Source organism: Diabrotica undecimpunctata, chromosome 7 (genome assembly GCF_040954645.1).
Source record: "Diabrotica undecimpunctata isolate CICGRU chromosome 7, icDiaUnde3, whole genome shotgun sequence".
Classification (NCBI taxonomy): Eukaryota; Metazoa; Arthropoda; class Insecta; order Coleoptera; family Chrysomelidae; genus Diabrotica; species Diabrotica undecimpunctata.
Window position 1 is genome coordinate 99707002 of NC_092809.1, and position 18976 is coordinate 99725977.

The 18976-nt window shown below is 32.7% G+C and overlaps 1 protein-coding gene and 1 non-coding gene across 2 annotated transcripts in view; both read left to right on the forward strand.

Moving 5' to 3' along the window:
- LOC140445647 (activating signal cointegrator 1 complex subunit 2) overlaps positions 1–17471 on the forward strand; it is a 42163-nt gene extending 24692 nt beyond the window's left edge. Inside the window, exons 8-12 of the mRNA XM_072537869.1 lie at positions 4153–4299; positions 6566–6819; positions 8652–8901; positions 14572–14802; positions 14917–17471. Coding sequence (XP_072393970.1) covers positions 4153–4299; positions 6566–6819; positions 8652–8901; positions 14572–14802; positions 14917–15157 — 1123 coding nt within the window. The 3' untranslated portion in view covers positions 15158–17471. The remainder of the gene's footprint in view (positions 1–4152; positions 4300–6565; positions 6820–8651; positions 8902–14571; positions 14803–14916) is intronic.
- Positions 17472–18902: 1431 nt separating this feature from the next.
- TRNAN-GUU (transfer RNA asparagine (anticodon GUU)) lies at positions 18903–18976 on the forward strand. The gene has a single exon. It is a non-coding gene; the product is annotated as a tRNA-Asn (tRNA).

Here is an 18976-nt window from a genome sequence, read left to right on the forward strand (position 1 = left end):
AAATTCTTGCTGATTCTGTCCTTATTTCTTCAGCTGCTTCGATTGGTAAGTTGCGGATCGCATACTCTATATTAGCGATGATGTCTTCTTTGGGTATAACTTTAGGCACAATCGCAAAATTTCCCCCTTTGGCTAACAATGATGTTTCAGCTGAAGTTAAAACTTTATCTGAAAGATTGACCACTGTTCTTTCTGTGTTTTGTTTTGATTCTACCTCCTTATGTTTGGTTAAGCGTTCGTATTTGTTTTTCTGGCGTTCAGTGTTCCTTTCTAGTTCATTTTCCATTTTTCTGTAACAAATGGATTCAATTTTATTCCAATCTTCATATTTCAACCTGCTGCTCAAAACGTAAAACAAATCTAGAAGCTCCTTGTCAACCTTCGCCAAATTTCGTCTGGTGTCATGTATTCGTTCTCGTAATAGTGCTTTTTCCATGCGTGTATATATTCTATTGGCTTGACTTGTTCTGATGGATCGATTCGTTCGTAAGAAGTTCGGTAGTACCCCGTTGTCTCGACATCGTGATAGAAAAGCTAACGACGCAAGAAGTTGAGCTTTCTTCTTCCGTAGACAATCTAGTCTTCTGTAGTATGTAGTTACCTCCTCCCCGTAGAGGCGACTGATAAATTGCGTTAGGCTTTCACGGCCATCGTCTAACTTATTAAACTGTTTATTCGGGCTGTTGGGCCGTTGTCTTCTGTTGAGATTTGTTCTCGACGTTTCGCCAACACTAGGGGTTGGCATCTTCTGGAGATGTTGATGCTTCGCTTGTAAGCAGAAACTGACGACGCGTTGTACTACGGAGGCAATATTTATAATTCCCACTCGCCTCCCCTCCACTGGTTTCGGCTTGAGGGGGCGTGTCGTTGTTTATAGTAGCTTTTCTATCTCCGTGTTTGGCGATATGTGATATGAGATATATTATTTTAAACAAGAAATAACGGCGGGACGTTTTTACTATTAATGCTCTAAAAGAGGTAAGTTTAAAATTTAGAACATATAATTTTGTATTAAAATGTTTTCTTATGTATTTTAGTGTGTTGCAGTAGTCTTAAAACTAAGTATATTTACTGTTAATATAACAGTTTGACAAATAGTTGACATTTTAAAATTCCTCACTTACTAACTATTCTGATGTTTTGGCAACGCTGTGGGGTTCTGACGTCGTAAATCTTCAATGACGTGCAATCATTTTTATTTGAAAAATGCTATAAATGATTTAGAGCGTTTATCACTCTTACATACTAAATAACGACATCGCTTCGTTATTCATTTTCGTACAGGTATCATAATCATAATCGGTTAAAAAAATTGACTTGCTAATTGAGGCACTTTTTTCTTTATTTTCGTATTTCTTTTTTTTTCAATAACTAGACTTTCTTTAGTATTTTTTATCTTAATTATGTCTTCACATTCACTTTATTATTATTTATATTACTAACCTAACCTAACATGTTCGTTTACAAAAAACTACCTACTAAAAAATGACTGACAAACGGACAAAGTTTTGCAATAAAATTGTTAGTGTTTCTATATTCGAATAAATATTAAATATTTGAAATAATGACAAAATTGATGATCATTTGGAGGTAGGTTTTTAAATGTTTTGATTGTAAAATAAAAATTAGTGTTTTATGCACATATTAATCAAAAATCATTAGGAGTGACAAACACGAGACTATAGCTTATTTGTAGTGTACCGTTTTGCTTCTAACATATTGTCCACAAAAGTCCATTATAGAGTGTAAGTCAATATACTTTATTATTAAAGAATTACTGTTCTTAAGAAGTATGTTGAATGTATACACAATCAATATTATATAATTTGCTTATTCTCTCTGTCTATCCGTAATGAAAACCCCAGCTCCGGCATTACATCATATATCCGTGGTTATTGGTCCGACTGGAGCGTGTGGTTCGGTAAATGAAAGGAGAGGGGATAAGGATTATGTTAGGATGGAAAAAACAAACAAGGCGACTACCAAAAGGGCACTACACTTTATGTTCGTTGTTAATGAACGTATAACGACATACGAGATATCCCATGACAGTATCAATATATATATATATATATATATATATATATATATATATATATATATATACATATATATATATATATATACAATTTGCTTCTTCTGTCTGTCGGTCGGTCCGTATCGAAAACCCCAGCAGTGGCATTACATCATATCTCCGTTGTTATTGGTTCGATTGGAGCGTGTGATACGTTAAATGAAAAAACGAAGTAGGCGACTACCAAAAAAAAGGGCGTATACCTTTTCTTCGTTATTGCTGAACGTAAAGCAACGTACGAGATATCACACGACGGTATCAATATATATAATTTGCTTATTCTGTTCATGTTTCCGGTATGCAACAGTCTGTTAGACAAAGGTTAAACAAAATTTTTATTTGGTTGAGAAGGGCACGTCCGCCCATCTTTATAGCTTCTATTACGACTCCATCTTCTCCTGCTGCTTTGTTGTTTTTCGTCTTTTTTATTGCATCTTGGATTTCGCTTAGTGTGATCTCTGGCATGAGCTCTGAACCCTGGTTAATGATTTTGCGTGATGCGGCGGCTTCCAAGTTCGTTTGGTCTTCTCTTTGACTTGTGTATAGCTCTTGATAGAAGTCTTCAACTATGTGTAGTAGTTTTTCTCTATTTGATATGGGGACTCCTTCTTTGTTCTTTAGTTTGTGTATTTTACATTTTCCATTGTTTAGCCATCTTCTCAGGACTTTCAGATATTTATTCTCTTCTATAGTTCGATGGACCTTTTCATTCTTAAATCTTTCCTTATAGCTTTTGATACTTCCTTATTTATTTTTCGTAGTTTTTTAAGCATTCATTTTGTTGTAGGATTTTATTGATATTGTCTTGGTATTCATTTAAATTCGTTGGGTCGTTCCATATCGGGTTGGCTTTCTTCCTAATCATTTTGGATCTTTCTGTTATTAAGTCTAATTTTAGTTTGGCTCTTACCATTCTATGATCGCTGCCTGTGGTAAAGCTATTAAGGACTGTGACATCGTTGAATATATGTTTTTTGTCACTGATTATGTAGTCTATCTCGTTTCTGATCTTGCCATCTGAGCTTTTCCACGTCCATCTTCTGTGGTCTTTTTTAGAGAAGAAACTATTCATCTGGTATAGATTTTGTTGTAATAGAAATTCTAGTAGTGTTTGTCCTCGTTTGTTAAATATATTAAGATAGAAAAAAGGGTACTACACAGCATCTTCGTTATTAATGAACGTATAACGGCATATCAGGAGGACGCTATGGATAAAAATAGATTTAATTTAAAACAAATTTTGATGTATTGACTTAAAGAAGGCTCTGTACTCTGGCTGAATACAATATAGCTGAGGAAATAACGAATATATTAAAACAGAAAAAATCAATCAGTTTTTAGTTGTTACCACCAGTGGAGAAACGATGAAGACTATTAGACCAAAGTCTGTTTGCCACTAAGTGGCGAACACGATACTATAGCTTATATATTATGTAGTGTACCTGCAAAGAAAATTTTTGATGTTACAAAACAATAGCATTTTAGTAGAACATCATACTTTCTAGAATCCCGTTAGAATCTGGCCACGTTCTAGTATCTATATAATTTTTTTTTGAGGATCTGAGGATTTTCGTCGACTTTAAAGAATATACAGGGAACATTTACCTATAAAAAATAATTGAATTTGTGAATAAGTGAATTTGAAATACCATCCAAATTAGTTTGGTTCATCCCAATGACGATGACGGACACAGTGACTCAGATACCACGTGAGATGACAGATCCATTTTAAATAACACAAGGATTAAAATAAGAGTGGTGAGCAGGCACCAACACTGTTTAATTTAACACTGGAATACGTAGTTAGAAAAACATCAAAGAAGGTAGAACTACACACTTATTGGCTTTCATTTTCGGCATTTCGTAATCGGCCAGTTGTGTTTAATCTTTTTTATGCCTCACACTCACTAATGGTGGCTGATCATCTCCAAAACCAGTCGTATTCTCGTGTCTTTTATTTTTAAAACGTTTGTCGTTTATATCTAGTTTAATAAGTTAGTAAAGTAGTAGTTGGAAGCAAAAACTATACTTTATCGTTAAAATTTGTTTTTGTATAATAAAGTATTGGAACATTTTAGGGGTGATGACAAGAAACAAGAAGATTTAGTAGAGTTGTATTTAAAATTGATGACTGTAGCCCTTGAGGACGATTACTTTATCTGTGATTATAATATGAAGTATAACGTTTCTAACCAAAATGAAATGTTTGCTAGTTGTACCCTAATGTATCCTTTTTTATTATCATTGTTTTAATGCTAGACGTAAGTACAGGTTTTTATTGTAAGAGTATTATCAGTGTGAGAATATAGTGTAATAAAAATTACTTTATTTATTGATACTCACAACAGACCGTTAAGAGCTGGGCATTTTTTATAAAATACAATAATAATATTAACTAATTACAATTATTTTAATCAAAATTCAAATTTAATTATACAGGGTGCGGCAGATAAACAGCCAATTAGAAATATCTCGAGAACTAAAGGTAATTGAATCATGAAAATTGGGTCTATGGGATTTTGAACAGTGAACAGTAATGAAAATATTTTCATCTATTTTCTACTTCCGGTTATACCAGATGTTGCTTATAACATCGTTTTTTTAGTGGGACACCCTGTATATTTTTTTAATTTTAGATATATTTACGTTATTCTGAACATTTTTTTGTTAGTACTTCCCAATACCTATTTTGAATTGTTTTTGAGTTATAATGGATGAAAATTACACTTTTCTACCATGTATATAAAGTTCAATATCCTCTAATATAATTTGAATAAAAAATTAAATTAATTAGAAACTTATTAACCACATACAGCTGTATTGTTTACAGACTAAATTTGTCTTTTTTGCCTAATTTCTTTTTCTCACATGGGACACCCTGTACGTGATTCATTATTTTAGAAGCATAGGTTTTTAAATTTTTTGTGAAAAAAGTGTATAAATTTAATTTATTTGAAAACTGCAAGAGATAGTTACAGCGAATACCAATACAGATCGATAGTGATAAACGTATTCTTCTAAAATAATAAATTACATACAGGGTGTCCCATTTGAAACAAAGGAATTAGGCGAAAATTTAGAATGCCGGTTTTATGTCAATTTTGACTTTCTATATATCACAACCATCTGATCCTTTGCGACTTGACGAACTTGCTGATGATAGATTCTTTGTACAAAGCCATTAATTCATTGTTGATTCTTCTTACATTAGGGCTCTTAAACTTTATTAGATTATTAGATTAATTTTTTATTCCCTTTCTATCTATATTATTTCCCTCGCTATTCTATAAGATCTTAGCTTTTAACAACATTAATCACTACCCAAAATAAAACTCAAGTCCCGTTCGCCCATCTTTGCGGTCTGACCAGAAAATTTATTGATCAGAAATGTAGGTTAGGTTAGGTGAAGAGATTTAGTGAGAAAGAAGTAGTAGGTTTCGAGTTGGTGATTAAAAATGATGCTCATGTTTTTTAGTTTATTAATTTCCACGTGATTCTTTAACAAACTTGGCTGTAGGGCTTGGCTTACGACAAATATGGAAGTGACTATTGAATGGATGGATTAAAATGATTTGTTTATAAAAATCATTAAATTTAAACCATTTTTAATCCAAAATTGAATTACTAACAAAACTGAATTTACATAATGGGCTGAAGCTAAATGTAGAGAAAAATCAGAATTTGATTTTTAGTTCCGATTGGAAGTATATCTCAAGAAATAGTGTTAAACTGTTAGGAATCTTTCTAGATGATAATTTGGATTGGAGTGCTCATACAGATTACTTAAGTTCTAGATTTGCTACAAGTATATTTTTAATACGCAACTTAGTTTATATGATTCCTAAAAGTACCCTTAGAATGTGCTACTGTGCTCTATTCTATAGCCATCTACATTACGAAATAACTGTTGGGGGTAATTCTTCTCACGCAGATCGAATTTTTAAACTACAAAAAAGAGTAGTGAGGATACGTGCAAGAGCAGAGTATAGGGGACACTGTAAACCTTTATTTCTGGATTTAGGTATTATGCCATTACCTTCACTCTACCTTATATATATATATATATATATATATATATATATATATATATATATATATATATATATATTATAAAAGCCAAAAAAAGTCTTAACTTATTATCGTTTAAGCTTAAAATCAAATCACACTTTTTAAAAACATTGTTTCTATTCAAAAACGGGGTACCTAAGTACAGCTTTTACACAATACTGCTAGTTTGGTCAAGGTATTTGCCTATTATGACGATATTTCATGTTTTTATATTTTTATTTAGTGTGTTTGTCGTTTCTTAAAATTATTAATAATAAATATCTGTTTGTAATATTTAAATTCGCAAAAATTTTATATGTATGTATGTAAAAATTTTCACTATTTCTTTGACTTATCAAAAACAAAACTATTTTTGTATATTGACTAAATAAATTCTATTCTATTCTATTTAATCAATTTTATATTTCTTAACTGACAGTGTAGAGATCATACACGAACTGAATTTATAATATCGTGTATAAATAAATTACCTAGGCATAAAAAATTACAACGTTTGTCGAAGTTAAAGAAACAAACAGTTGAGGATATATTCAAGAAATTCAAACCACCCGAAATAGAAGTAGAAGAGGAGCCAGAACCGACAGCAGGACCTTCCAATATTAATGGAGGAGTAAGTGACGATGACATAGAAAGTAAAATTAAGGAAATTGTTGATACTTTACCGCATTTAGGAGATGGTAAGTTAGTAGTTATGTCCAAATCAACATAAGTGATGGATTCGATCGTTACTTGATGGAAATTCATTTTACATAACAATAAAATTTATTATCATATCTTATCACTACAGCTGTTTCGGCAGAGTGCCTTACTCAAGTGATCTATTTTTGGTATGTGTTTACACTTTATAGTATTTAACTGAATAAGTTGAGGAGGGGAGAACTGTTTGTCTTAAATTAGTCATTCAGCATTATGTCTGTGTTTTTTAATTTGTTAATTGCCATAGATTCTAATAAAGATTGCTTAATGCCTTTATTTTGTATGTGAACATTTTGAAATTCGTCATTAAAAGAATGATTATGATCTAGAAAATGAAGTGCGTATGTAGAATATGTTTTTCTATTATTGAAAGCCCTTTTATGTTCTGCTATACGTTTGTTAAAAGTTCTACCAGTTTGACCGATGTAAGTTTTTAGGCAGTCGCCACATTTAAGTTTGTACACATATTAAAAACAACAAGAGCCAAAATAAAAAGCACTTAAACAGTGGTGTACACAAACTTAAACGTGGCGACTGCCAAAAACTTACATCGATCAAACTGGTAGAACTTTTAACAAACGTATAGCAGAACATAAAAGGACTTTCAATAATAGAAAAACAGGCTCTACATACGCTCTTCACCTTCTTGACCATAATCATTATTTTAATGACGAATTTCAAATTCTTCACATCCAAAATAAAGGCATTATAAAGGCTTTATTAGAATTTTAGAAATTTATAACAACAAATTAAAAAATACAGTCATAATTCTGAATGACCAACTTGAGGCAAACAGTTCTCCCCTCCTCAATCTATTCAGTTAAAGACTATAAAGTCTAAACACATACCAAAAATAGATCAATTAAGAAAGGCACTCTGCCGAGCTGTAGTAAGATGATATAGCTGATAAGATATTATAATAAATTTTATGGAAGTTTTGAAAACAAAGTTTTCAGTGTTTTATTGTTATACCAAATCAGCATAACTAGAGTGTATTTGCATGTTATATTTCAAACTAAATCACATAAATTTGAAATAAAACAAATTTCAATCGACATTTCTTCAGGTGTTTTAGCTGTATTTTTATTTTAATATCAGTAAAAACAGTAAATCAAGCCATGGACCTAGTAGGCCCAAGGGCTCTACTCCATTTTTCATTGTTTTCTGCATTTTTTTTACAAATTTTTATCCGGTGGGTGAATAAGTGCTATTGTTCAATCAAAGGGTAGAGTTTTTGATTCCCAAATATTAAGAATAATATAGTGAAGGTGCTTTACCGTGTCAAGATCGACAAATTTCCACATTTCAACCAAAATACAATCTTCACCACCAGATTTGTTGTTTTTCATGCCACATATAGTTTCCCTAGTTTCATCTAAAGTGAACGGAGGACTTTCGAAAGGAGACACAGTAGGATAGAAGTTTAGGGATCTCAGCATTAAGTAGGGATAGCAAGTAATCCCCAAAAGCTGCTGTACAGGATTGGTCGTTAAGGTTTAATTTACCATCAAGCCGTCTAATATGTAACGTTGGAGGTTTAAATTTGCTCAGTTGTAATTTAAAACCTGATAGAATAATTCACGAGTATGGTGTTTTTTGAAATTGCCTTCAATATCATTGATTTAACTTCTGTTAAACAGATTTTTAGTTGATTTCCTAATCTTTAAAAATTTTCATCAAGGGATTTTTCCATTTCACTTTATCCTATTTTGTTTTATATTTACAAGATTTTTATTTGCGTTTTATAACTAAAACGCAACAATTACTGCAAAGTAATTGCTAAATAAAGAACTATAATTTTTATATATTTCAGGTTTTGTGTTACAATGCCTCGAATCCTATAATTTTAATTCTGCTGAAGTAATTAATGCTATATTAGAAGAAAATCTGCCGCCGCATTTGTCCAACATTCCATTTGACCAAATTCGAATACCACCAGAACCAGAATCTGAGAAACCCGTGTTAGCTTATCATGGCAAGAAGCCAGATTATGATGACACTTTGAAATTACTGAATGATAAGAGAGATTTCAAGGAAATCAAGTCTTTTGTGTTGGAGGGAGTGTAAGTTAATTTTTCAGTGGCGTTTTCATCAACTATTTCAATTTAATTTTGTGCAAAATTCAAGTAACTATACAGGGTGTGCCACATTTTTTTACAGGCTGTGTCTTTGAAACTACTTTGGCTGCATTGGTAGTATATTGGCCAAATCGTGCTGGAAGGCACTCAGCATTAATGTCCGAAAATCTTTTTATTGAATAATAATGAAAAGACCGCTAACATAACAAAATTATACTGAAATTAAGGCATCTCCGGAGTAAAATGTTCCGTAAGAAAATATACTTTATTCGGATTTTCGTTCGGCACTATTTCTTACAGGTATTATACAGAGATGTAGTTGATAAATGTGCGTAAAAGAAGACGAGTCCAAAATATGTGTATTCGAGAGACGAAGTAGAAAGGACAAAGGCAGGTAGAACTAGGTGAAGGATACACATTGCTGATACATACTTACTTTCCGTGTCCTGAACACCAACAGCTTTAAATTTTGTATTTTCAATGGTGGACCACATAGATGGCCCTGTCATTCGCTAAAAATAGGTCTTCTTCTGTGCAGGTAGATCAAATTACTGATAAAGAAATGAAACAGAACATAGAAGTTGTAATAAGGACTGATAGAATGTCAGTGAAATTTGTACTTGATAGAGAAATGTTGAATGTTGTGTGAGAGTATAAAAAAAAGAGTAAAGAGCGTCATATTCAGGCTTTTTACCTTTTGTTTTAAGCAAGAGCCTCTGAAGATCGTCTTTATTTCCGCTACAGCAACAGCATCGTTTGCATAACAAAGGTTTTTCCCTTCCACATTCCCCATTTTATATCATTTGCCTTTGAGCACTACTTTTAATGATATTAAATAGTAATGGGCTTCGTTAATCATCTTGTCTGATCCCACTGGGAGACTTTAACGGATTCTGTAAATTATCTTATAAAGCGAGAGCACTGGGTGAAGAGATAAATTCGGTATTTCTACCGAATAAAGGGAACCAAATTCTACCGAATTTCGACGAATAAAGTCGAAGGACTAAATACGGAATCCACGGAATACTTATACAGGAAAAGAATATCAGTGAAGATCGCTGACCAAACAACTATTAAAATTAATCCAAAAAATAATAGAACAAAACAGAATTCCTCAAGAATGGAGATCAAGCATCCCAATACCTCTCTTCAAAAAGGGAGACAAATCGGACCGGAAAATTATAGAGGAATTAATTTATTAAACAACAACCAAAGTGATAACAAATAAATTGAATAAAATTATAACACTAGCAGAAGAACAACAAGGTTTTAGGCCGGGAAGATCATGCACCGACGCTATATTTATAATGAGGCAAGTGCAAGAGAAATCATTAGAATACAACCGGCATATCTATGTTTCGTGGACCTTACAAAGGCATTTGACCGGGTAAAATTAAAAGACGTTATCCACTTACTGTATGCAAGAGAGATACCTCTAGGAATAATCAAAACGATCGAAAATATCTACCAAAAAAACACAATAAAAGTAAAGGTAGAAGAAGAACTAACCGACCCTATTGAAGCTGGCAATGGGATAAGACAGGAAGATTCCCTGAGTCCTCTATTGTTCAACCTGATTATGGTCGAAATAATAAAAAAAGTAAAAACTAAAAAAGGATACCAAATAGGAGAAAAACAACTTAAAATAATCTGCTATGCAGACGACGCAATACTACTCTCTCAAACTGAAGATGATTTACAACGTATGCTACACCAATGTAATATATCCGTCAGAAAATTTAACATGTTAATTTACCCAAAAAAAACAAAATGCATGGTTACAACAGCAAATTTACTAAGATGTAAATTGGAGCTGGAAGGTCAGATAATAGAACAAGTGATGTAGTTTAAATATCTAGGCATAATATTATCTAGCTACAGAAAGCTCGAAACCGAAGTGGAAGATCAAGTGAATAGAGCAAACAGAGCCGCAGGCTGCCTAAATGAAACGATATGGAGAAATAAAAATATCGCGAAAGAAACGAAAGACAGAATTTACAAAACAGTCATCAGACCAATAATGACATACGCGGCAGAAACAAGACCTGACACAGAGCGGACAAAAAGGATGTTAGAAACAGCAGAGATGAAAACACTTAGAAAAATTGATGGTAAGACACTATGGGACAGAGCTAGAAGTACAGATATACGACGTAGATGCAAGGTGGAGAACATCAAGAACTGGGTAAGAAATAGAAGAGTAGAATGGAACGATTATATAAGCCGAATGACAACAAATAGAGTAGTAATGACGGCAAGAGACGGTTCCCCAATAGGAAGACCACGAAAACGATGGAACGACAACTTACTGAAGGCACATTGAAAAACAGACAGAGTCATGTCTGTATAAAAAGCAGAAGAAGAAGAAGAAGATCCAGAACATAAGTAATCTAGGTTTTGATTTGTCTCCGCATAAATCGAAAGTGACCATTTTCATCCGACACAATATTCCAAATTGTACCGCCATAAAACTGAATAACCTTAATTTTTCTTTAACTAACCAAATAAAATATCTCGGCAAACAGCCTTCACTTTTTATAAATCATATATAAGATCCATTATAGAATATGGTAGCTTCATATATGGTTGTGCAAATAATAAATTACTCAAAAAATTAGATACTTTACAAAACAAAGCTTTGTAATTGCATTGATGCAATGAAATCAACTCCAACCATTGAACAATTAAAAATAGACACTGTGGAACCTGCGTTAGAACTGAGAACATAATTATTAGCAGAAAAAATTATGGTTAAGTGTAGAGTCAAAAACTTACTCACAATCACAATAGAAACTCACCTCCATTATGTGAAGGATTTATAAACACAGTAGACTTCACCCCTACAACAACAATATTTGCGATATTTAAAGAAACGGGCAGATTTGGATCATATATTTTTTATTTGTAGCAAGTCAGCACATCAGTCAGACACCCTTAGAAAAAACTGTAAGAAATTTCAGTCTAAAATTAAGTTGTTGAATAACTAGATTAGGCTTGTAACTTTAAATGTCTTTCCTTTTGTTTGTATACCTATTTTACCGTGGTCTAACCAGTATTTGTTTTAAGAAAAAGAGATCTGAAAACGAGAGCTTCGAAGGAATCGCTTTCATCGAATTTTGCCTTGCATAATAAGCTGTAATAATGAGTATCTTTGACCTCTCATAACATCGTTTAAGTACTCAACTTTTCTTCTTTTAACAGTCAATATTATTTCTGCTTCATTTCCTATTCTTTTAGTAACTTCTGCGTTTGACATTCTTTGAGTCCATGATATTCTCGTAACACGTAACATCGAAACATTCTTAGGCGTAGTCCTAACCTTATATCCCGACAACAAAGAAACTTTTTAAGTTTAACAAATGCTGCACATGCTATTTCATTACATGTCTTAATTTCCCTGGTTTGTTCTACATTTGATGTTATCTATGTTCCTAAGTATTTGTAGGTATCCACACTCTCAATTACAGTATCCTCAACAATCAATTGGATGTTTGCATCTGCTGATTTAGTCATGATCATGCATTTAGTTTTTTTCAAATTCATCCTGAATCCGTATTCATGACAGCATTCATTAAGTCGTTGCATTACGTTCTGTAAATCATTGTTGTTATCCGTCATTATTACTGTATCATCTACAAAACGCAAGTTATTCAAAACTTCTCCATTGATAGATATACCTTCTATTGAGTCTGAGAACGCTTCTTTAAATACCGCTTTACTGTAGACATTGAAGAGTAGTGGTGACAGCATGCAACCCTGCCGGACTCCTCTCTGTATTTTGATATCTCGGGTGTTCTGGTTGTCAACTCTTACCTTGGCAATTTGATTTCAATATAGATTAATTTTCATATCACGACTGTCAATATTTTTGCTTTTTATGTTTAACCTTATCAAATGCCTTTTCAAAATCTACAAAACATAAGTACATGTTCTGATTCATATCTATGCATCTCTGGGCCAGCACATTCAAGCCAAACAAAGCATCTCTTGTGCCCATACCAATTCTAAAGCCAAATTGTGTGTCACTAATTTCATATTCAACAATTTTAACAATTCTGCTGTGTATTATTTTCAAAAATGTTTTAAGTGTTTAAAGCTATTGTTCTGTGATCTGAGTAGGATATTGCACTTGACTTTTTGGTTATTGCGATAAAGGTCGATTTCAGCCATTGTCTGGGGATTGTGGAAGTCTGATATATTAGATTAAAGAATACAACAATTGGATGAATTTTAATAAGTTCATGGGCACATCATCTGGTCCGGTAGCTTTGCCCTCTTTTCTGTTTTTGATGGCATAGATGACTTCTTCCCGTAATATTGGTGGTCCGGTATCCTCTGTGGTTTCTAATGATAGTTCTTCTCTTTCATTATTAAATAGTTTTTGGATGTACTTGGTCCAGTGACACAATCTTTCCTTCATATCAGTAATAATATCTCCTTTATCATTTTTAAGGATATTCGTTCTTGTGCCTTTTCTAGAACCTGTAATTTCTTTGATTTTTTTGTGTAAATTAAAGCTATCATACTTTTTCTCCAGATCTTCTATTTCCTTGCATCTATCAGAGAGCTCTCTTTTGCCTCTTTCTTTCTGATGTTTTTCTGAATTTCTTTGTATTTATTCAGGTCTTTTGCTTCAAGTTCAAGAATTTCTACTGTCATCCAAGGTTTTGTTTTTTTCCCCAAGTGGTTTGAGGGTTTCTTTTCCAACTGACACAAGGACATGTTGAATTTTTTCCCATTGTTGGTCTATAGTTCTGCATTATCTTCTTTCCTTAAGTTTTCGTTTATTTGAAATTTCGTTTCCGCATATGTGTTGTCTTGTTCGAGCCGCCTCGTATCCATAATTTTGTTGGAGCTAGGGTGCTTTACATTCTTTAGTTTCACTCTTATCGACAAAACAACCGGATTGTGATCGGAGAATATGCCCGCTCCTGGATAAGTATTGGATGATATTATAGAATTTCTATATCTTCTGTTGACGATAGTATCTATTTGATTTCTGACTATTTTGTTGTTATTGTCAGCTGGTGACTTCCGTGTATATAATATATGTTTAGGAAGTTTGAACAAAGTATTTGCAATTATGAGTTCCTCATTAATACAAAAATCAACCAGCCGATCTCCACGTTCATTCCTCTCCCCGAGTCCATTTCGCCCCAAAAAATTCTCCACGTTTAAATCTCTCAATATAATATTTATATCATGTCTTTTATTCCGCTTTAAGACATTGCCAATTTGTTCATAGAAGTTCTCTATGCCGTCTTCATACTTTTCTGCAGTGGGTGCATATACTTGGATTATATTTATCTTACGTTTTAAAGGAGAGTTGAGAGACAGCATCAATAATCGATCCGAGTAGGGAACAAAGTTACAAACAGCTTTTTGAGAATTCTTATCAACTATAATGCCAACTCCCTGCCTGTGATTGGAGTTGTTGTTACCGGAATAATACATTGTTCCATTTTCCTGATTCAGGCCATTGTATATCGCTAAGCCCCAGTATGTTAATCTTCATTCTGCATATTTCCGACACATTTCGTTTCTGGCTGCATGGACTAATAATAAAGAAAAAAAATTTAACTTCTGTACTGAAAATCACAATTCTTCCATATATATTTATTGTCGCCAAATGTAATGATTGAAATTCGTTTTTAGACAATATACTAATAACTATCTGTACGATGATGAATATGACGATCGAGACTTTGATGATGTACCCATTAAAGTGGCTGATAATCAACTTGAGAAAGAAATTCTTACATATAATCCAAATCATGAAGACGCGGCTAGCGATTCGAGCGAATCCGAAGAAAGTGATCAAAATCAAGCAAAGGGTGTTAGCAGGACTGCAGTAGATAGTAACCCAAGTGGTTCTGGAACTAATAGGTAAACCATATTTAAAGTTATTTTAAAGCTGTGAGTTAATTTACAAGTCATCAATACTTAAAATTCTTTATTTTTTTAAACTAGTTATTGTAGAATTAATTTTTTATGTTGTAGGTCTAAAATGAACTTCTGTGAAGATCCTGCTCTAATCAGAGAAAGGCGAGAAGCCAGATTTAGGACACAACACAGACCGCCTCCAAAAGGAAACGTTGTTGGAAAGGCGAAAGGTCAAGGTCAAGAGAAAGACGTTTTGAAGGCTAGGGACAAGAAGACCGTCAACAAATCATCTAGAGCTAACCACAATAGAAAAGGTGGAGCTCAGTGGAAGCGAAATAAAGGAATGATTCCCATGTAACGATCACTATGGGGAAACGTTTTATGAATATTTCATAAAGTTAATATCAAATGTTGGAAGTATAACCAGCGAAGAGTCAAAAATGTTAAGTTTGGAATTTTTATACTTATAAATGTTCTTTTTTACCCTTCCTTATTATTTTTATACTTAGATGCCTACTTAATTATTAGCTTGGCCTCAATGTATATGTTTTATCTAAACTATTATGTTAATATGCTTAATACATAAGTATGTTCCGAGCAAATATGCTCCGTATGTTAGGTGCTTTCTACCAACGATCTGAACAACTTGTTCTTCTTTTGATTTGACTTTTATCTCTTAGTCGGGAATGTAAATTTATTGTTATAGCTTTACCTCTTCCTATTTTGTTTTGTATATCTGCATTATCACTTCTATCTTCATTTAACTGAAATCCTAAGTATTGGTAATATTTAATGTTGACATGTTAAGGTGTCCCACCTTTTTATATCCTTTGCATCATAGTTTGCTAGTTTGAGATACTAAGTTTTCTTAGAATAATTTCCAAACCTCATTTTGATTATTCTTCAAGTAATTCCCTTATCATATAGTTTGCATCGTCATTCCCATCTTCACCAATGGCTTAATAACGAAATGCTAGTTAATTAAGTTTCTTCTTCGTAGGGTGCGTGTCTGTTCCGAACGTTAGCGATCATTATAGCTATGATGACTTTGTTGGTTGCTATACAGAATAGCTGTGTTGAGGTATTTTTATACCATGCTCTCAGGTTAGCAAGCCAGGATATTCTTCTTCGTCCTGGGGCCCTTTTTCCTTCTATTTTACCTTGCAAAATGGATTGGAGTAGCTCATATCTGCCTTGATTTCTCATTATATGTCCCCAAGTACTGCAGCTTACGGCTCTTTTTTTGATAGAGTTTCCGCCTTCAATTTACACGTTTCTACTCCGTACAGAAGCACTGAGTACACGTAACATTTAAGTAGCCTTATTTTTGTTTATAGGGTAAGGTCATGGCTCTTGAACACAGAGCTCATAGTCAAGAACGCACTTTTTGCCTTTCCGATGCGAAATTTTATCTCTTGGGTATTGTCTCACGACTCATTGCTTATATTTCCCAAGTAGTTGTACTAAACTTTTCATCTATTTCCTTCACCTTTCGATAGACATTGAAGTTATCATATCAAGTCTGATACTCCTCTATTTCTTGACATTGTTCTGTTTTTTGTTTCTCTTATCTTTCTTCTGACGATGGTATGTATTCTCTTATATTCTTGGAGATTTTCTTTGTTTTTTTTTCTCTGATCCATAAGTTCAAGTATTTCATTGGTCATCCACAATTTCAATTTCTCTGTATCTTTCTTCAGGTGTTCGTTTATTTCGCTCACTGTTTCTTATATTATAGTCAAACTTTCCTCTATAGTTCCTACATTTTAGCACCTTTGTATTGAGGTTTTCACTCATTGGGATATTTCAGTTTTCTAACATCATACTTCTTCATCGACTTACTTGTAACCTTCTTCATTCTGACTGTGAAATTACCTACAACGGGTACCGTGATCAGAATTTATGTCTACCCTCGGCTATGTTTTGACAGATGTACAGCTGTTCCTATACCTCTTTACTAGCATGTAATTAATATTTCTTACAATCCTTCCCACAAAATCCTGTGGAGATTTCCAGGTGTACAATTTCCTTGGGTGTAGCTTAAATCAGATGTTCATTATCACTAATTGATTTGCTTCCGCAAAAATCTCTAATGTATCTCCCCGTGACCTTCCCAATCCAAATACAAGTGAAGAGAAGGTCACGTGGTCGATTAACTCGGCCCATTGGAAAAAGTGCAGGTGCTTTACTTCAGTTTTCTCTGCCGCACTGTGGGAACGGATTTGTATTGCAGGGCTCCGTCTATTTGTATTTTGTATGTCTACGGATTCTTTATAAATACCAATATCTCTGATACATACTTCCTTAAATAGTAAAGTAGCAATAATACAAGAGCAAACAGTAAATTTTTAATAAGGCTCATTTAAAATATGTCATTTCTATATAATTTTTGTATTTCTTTTTAAGAGTATAGATAATACAACATTATGAAAAATCTTTTAGATATATAATAAGAAATTTCTGTATTTCTTATAACCTTTTACAATAATTTGACATTAAATTAAATTAAATAAAGTTAAATTTTGTAACGTTCCTATTAAAGGTGTTAATACTTTTAGACTATGTTGAAAAGGTATTTAAAAAGATGTAATGATAAACTTCCAACATTTTAAAGAACATTGTTATTGCGAACCAATGCAATATTTCCATTTTTGTTTAAAATAAAGATTTATTTTTAATACGTTTATTATTCCACTCAAACCTTTTTTACTTTTTACAACAGACATTTTAAAGCTTAGCTAAGCGTTTTTATTAAATGAATGTGTTATAATATCAGATTGTCTTGCGCATATTATGTATAACATAACAAGAATTTCTTATGAAAGATTGAACCTGTTAAGAGCCTTACCCAGAAGTCATCTTCCTACTTGTCTTCCCAACTTATAACTTGGAAAGTAAATTCTGTACCAGACAATAAAACAATTTTATTATAAGTTTATTTAAAATCGTTTAACTTTAACGAAGGTACAAGCTGAATATAGCCGCAAATGTCAACCATGGAAAAAAATTTTTTGGTTTGGCAGTGTTTGCATGTTTTTATAATGTATATGTTGTATGCTTCAAATATAAAGAGAGAAAGCTTTAGAAAAGTACATTTTGATAATATTATGTTATGAATTTCTGCAATTTTTCATTTATATTAAACAAAAACAATTCAATATTTGTTTCTTTAAAGATTAATTGCAGTTAATTTTTAGAAATTTTTTTTGGCAATGCCTTTTGATAGATTAGACAATCGTCAAAACACGAGTTGCCAGATTGCAACAGTTGTATGCAATTAATCTCAAAAGAGACAAATATTTACTCGTTATTGTTTTATATAATTTAAAAATTGCAGAATCATAACAAAATTGTAGAGAAAAAAGTAATACAACGCCACTATAGAAGCTTCGCTTCAAAAATAACAAAATTGTTAAGATGAAGTGCTTCCTGCGAGTGAGGATGGATTCACCTCATTTGAGTGAATATATGACATAGAATTCTGTGTTGTCAAACTCTGAACGTTTGAATGCATCACGAAATTTCGTGAAGTGATCAAAGATCACCTAAAATATAAGAAGAGTTCCTGGACAAGAATCAAGCTATTTTCTTGAAGACAACGAAAAAAAAATCCTGCAGCCAATGTTACATACAAATTTATACACAATTTAATAATTGGTACAGGGAAATAAACAAAAAAGACCCTATTCGTAACTGTGACAAATCCAGGTATATGAATAGAAAACCTATACTTTTTCTGCAGAGATTTGGGCGACTTTTTTTATTATTAGGAATTTAGCGTAAAAAATGCCATTTTTTGATTACCATTAAAAAGCTTCATATTTGAGGTTAAATTACAGAACTTTATCTTAAAAAATATAAAAAAGCTTTAAAATGGCGATTTCTAAAAGTTGTAAAATTAATTTGTTGCTTCGAAACCTTCAAAATCGTTAATTTTTTATAACTATTATAAAAATCAACCTAGATATTTGTTATTGTTCCCAAAGTTATGTATTGTGGTCCTTAACAAACCCTCAAAATTTCAGATCGATCGAGTTTTGTTATTAAAATGGGCATCTAACTATTAAAATAAAAAGATGACGCCGTACTTAAGTACATCAACTGCCTCCGTGGCGCAATTGGCTAGCGCGTTCGGCTGTTAACCGAAAGGTTGGTGGTTCGAGCCCACCCGGGGGCG